Source organism: Sitophilus oryzae, unplaced genomic scaffold, assembly GCF_002938485.1.
Source record: "Sitophilus oryzae breed Bouriz unplaced genomic scaffold, Soryzae_2.0 scaffold_810_pilon_pilon, whole genome shotgun sequence".
NCBI classification, from domain to species: Eukaryota; Metazoa; Arthropoda; class Insecta; order Coleoptera; family Curculionidae; genus Sitophilus; species Sitophilus oryzae.
Window position 1 is genome coordinate 4,750,362 of NW_022147429.1, and position 4,085 is coordinate 4,754,446.

At 33.5% G+C, this 4,085-nt stretch overlaps 1 protein-coding gene across 1 annotated transcript; it reads left to right on the top strand.

Annotated features, from left to right (window-relative positions):
• The first annotated feature begins 1,269 nt into the window (after positions 1-1,269).
• On the top strand, positions 1,270-3,795 carry LOC115889003. Its single transcript, XM_030908909.1, has 6 exons — positions 1,270-1,801; positions 2,240-2,443; positions 2,539-2,784; positions 2,844-3,043; positions 3,135-3,294; positions 3,350-3,795. Exons 1-6 carry the CDS (start codon positions 1,600-1,602, stop codon positions 3,475-3,477), a joined length of 1,140 nt encoding a protein of 379 aa, XP_030764769.1. The 5' UTR covers positions 1,270-1,599; the 3' UTR covers positions 3,478-3,795.
• The last annotated feature ends 290 nt before the right edge of the window (positions 3,796-4,085 follow it).

A 4,085-nucleotide genomic window follows, 5' to 3' on the forward strand; every position in this document is an offset into this window, starting at 1 on the left:
AACATTCTCGGGCGTAGCAGGATACGCAAGGCGAACCAGGCGGGCTACGTCGGCTTCAAACTCCTGCAGAGACTCATTTGACTTTTGAATGCGATTTTTTAGCTGTGAATGATAGACATGTTCCAAATGAGCTGGCCGTACCTCATTTCTAAATGTCGTACCAATTGCTGATAATCTCCCTGTTCCGATGGTGACAATGTCTGCAGAATATCAGTCGCATCTCCTCGCAGTGCGACAGTCAAAGCGGTAGCCTTTTCAGCGATTGTCCATCCGTTCGCTCTCGCAGCGGCCTCAAACTGGCAAAAATAATTAGCCCAAGCGGTTTTTCCGTCAAACTGTGGAGGCTTAATAACTGACTTTGAGATATACTTATTTTCGACTAGTTTCGGCCCCTCCGATGTTTCTTGACATTTTGGTGAATTTGATTTCGCTATTTCTTCTCTTAAAATTTCGATTTTTCTATTTACATCTTCCTCAATCTCTGTTATTTTGTCTTGTGTATCTGTTATCTTCTCTTCTAATTCCCTGGAATTTTCTGTTATCTTTTCTTCTAACCCCAGGTAGCAGGGCACGTCACAATGACGTTATTATATGGTGATAACTCGTCAATACTCGTCATGTATTCCAAAATAACCAGAAATTGATAATATAATGACGTCAGATAAATGACGCCAAAATGATGTAATATCATATCACGTCTTTTTAACGTGATTTTCGGGTGATATAATATGTATAAGAACATTATGAATTTTTTATTGCTTTTTCACGATAAAATTAATGTTTTCTAACCTCGCGCGATATATACCAAATTCTACTACTCAGTTCGTTCGATTTTTATCCGTATTTTTTAACCGATCAACTACTTTAATTGATATTTGACGTTTTTGGTTTTGAAAAATTGTGAGGTTATGATCGTGGCGTGGGGCTGAGTGGTTTGGAGGGAAAACGGAACGAAATAATAATTAATACCTGTGATTAATACCAATTTCCCGTCTTCATGTGGTTTTTGATTATGGAATGGCGAATGGCGGTTTGATATTAAATAGATAAACAAAGGACAAAGGATTAGTATTGCTGTGACTGTTGATCTTCGGTGCTAGGTGCTACTATATTCTATATTCTTGTAGATAAGTGCAGGGTCACCTTTCTGGTAAGTATTATAAATTATAAGTATAATATTTACAATTTTTTCAATTTAATTGGGCATTATGTAGTCAATCAAAGAGTCTCCATACACTTTTAAGGAAGTATCTAATGTAATGATATCCTGAGGGCTATCCGTATAGTTGTAAATCAATACATTTTATCTCAAGACGTTTTCTATACCTATTTGTTTATCATAGAACAATTCAATTTATCAGATGTATAAGTAAGTCGAGGTGTAAGTGTATATATTATCTGACCAACGAATCTGAAGCTACGGGGCATCGGTGATTCCAATTATCTCTCCGTCACTAAGTATACCTAAATTGGTTACCCCTAAATTACCTAATTCTTAAATTTTTGTGTTTAATTTGTATTTTGTTTGGATTTTTTTTCTATTTTTGTAGTGTTGGTGTTGGCTTAGAATAAATCTGTAGTGTACGTTATCCATACAAGATGACTTATGTGGGAGTGGAATTTTTAGACAATGGTGGAATAGGTTTGGTCCACTCGTCGTGGCTTACCCCTTTGAAGAAAGAGGCATTTTGGCCACCTTATAAAACATCTAATCTTTTCAATAGAGCAATTTCTACTCCTGAAGAACCTAGTCAGAGTAGTTGGAAATTATATCCTGTTAAACGTTTGTTTTTTGAATGTGGTGTGTATAATATCTTTAATAGTTTTTGAAATTGAATCTAGAAATCTTTGGCTTTTTCTTAGTAATTTATTAATCTAATCTCTGGTGTAAAATGTTACACTTTGAGTACCTAAGTTTAAATTCTGAAGGTATGTTGTTACGTCATCTATGTCACTAAGCATATTCTAATGGAATTTATTGGTGGCAGCACTATGATGTAACATCATATCATCAAAATTCAAACTTCAATCAGGTTTAACCATATACATATGGGATTTTTATAGGAAGCATTATATAAAATAATATTTATTAGGTTGTATTTTCCTTGGAATTTTCAGAACAAAAACCTGGGTAACAAATAGTTTTTTTTGCAGTAAAAGTCAGAATTAGATTGTATATTTGCCATAAGTATTTCTAACTTTATGTGCACCTCGCCTAATTAATTTAATTTTTTTACAGACAGCTTAGAAAAAGCTCAAAAGAATTTAAAAAAGTGTGAAGAAACATCAGACATACAGTCATCAGAATCTGACTCAGCCTTGGGCACTAGAAAAAAATTCAGTGTGAAGAGGTATTTATCTGATTATTCCACCAGTGAAGGTGAAGAGGATGAACCACTTTCAAAATTTCCAAGGCCGCCTACTTTTCCAAAAGTAAAACCTGGTAAATATAAATAACAACAAACATTTTGGCAGTTTACAGGGATGTTTATTGCTGTTATGTCTTGAATCTAATAAATACATACTATTTCTAAACAGATGACTCAAATTGTCAGAAAACATTGAAAACCCCATCAGCTAGGGGTTCCAATAGTGATATTTCTGTATCCAACAAAATTACTCCCAATACCCAAACATTGAGAGAAAATTTGAATGTGTCACATGATGTGTCATCACCATCACTTATTGATGAAGATCAAGATATAACTTTGACACCTTGTATTCAATCAACTTTATCTGACAGTAATAGAACTGAGACTAGAACCATAACTGTGTCTGCTAATGGTATAATATTTTTTTGTGGGTCTATTGCATTAACTATCTGTTTTTTTTTTCTATTTTAGGTTTGGACAAAATTTTTAAAGAGGTGAGAAAATTAAGGGAAGAAATAAAAGAGGTTAAGGGATTACTTAAACAAACAAGGAACATAACTACTGTTTCTTGTTTACCTGATATTCCAGTGGAATTTCCTCTGGAAAGTATTGCTAATTTGCAAACCTTGGAGGAGTATCTAAATTCACAGGAGGACAGTTCCAATGATTTGGTAATGATTATTATTGTATTATTTAGTATTTTTGTCATTATAGCAAGACATATTAAGTACCTAGTTTTTTATGATTAATTTTCTATTTTAGGCTTCATATTTTTCAACGCTAGGGGGTAATGGAATCCCTGCTCAGGTCAATAGAATTTTGAGAATGGTCATGTCAGATTTTTTAGCTACACATTATAATTTTGCCGGGCAACGAAATAAACAAGCTTTCGGAAACACAAAATTAGTGAATGTCATCATACGTAAGTAGACGACTAAAAAATATGAATATAGCATAAACATTTTTCTTATGTCTAGGCGCCATACAGATTAAATCTCCATCTACAACTACAGTGGTTATTGAGAATGCAGTAAAAACTTGGTTGAAGCATGCTAAGCAGAGAATGGAAAAGAAGCATAAGCAAGGACAAAAGTTTACTCCTTAATTTATTTTATTATTACCTAATGTAAGTGCAAGTAACATTTACTATTATTTTTTTAAATGTCAAAACGAAAACCGAAAGAATTTGTTGGTGCAAGGCAAAAATCTAGGAGGGCTTTAATAGCTTCACAACAATTTGCACAAAATATTTTACAAGATAAAGATAGTTGTAAGGACACTGTTGCCAATAATCTTAGTGAATATGCTCAGGTAGATAGTAATACTTTTAACATTATACCAAACTGTGATAATAGTACTTCAAGTTTAGAAATTGTTCAGTCACAAACTTTAAATAATACTGATTGTAGTGACACTTCATCTATTCAAATTCTCCATCATCCTCAATTTCTGACCAAGACGATTCACATCAAGAAAATACAAAGCTTTGTCAGCAGTTAGTTGAATGGGCAACTGTGAAACATAAAATAACACACTCTGCTTTAACTGACCTTCTCCACATACTTTCGCCTTACCATCCTGAACTACCTTTAGATAGCCGAACCTTGCTAGCTACTCCTAATTCAACTGACATCGTTACTTTGGAAACTGGTCAATTTTGTTATTTTGGCCTAAAAAATGTTATATCAAAAATTGTGTCAAATAGTTCAATTA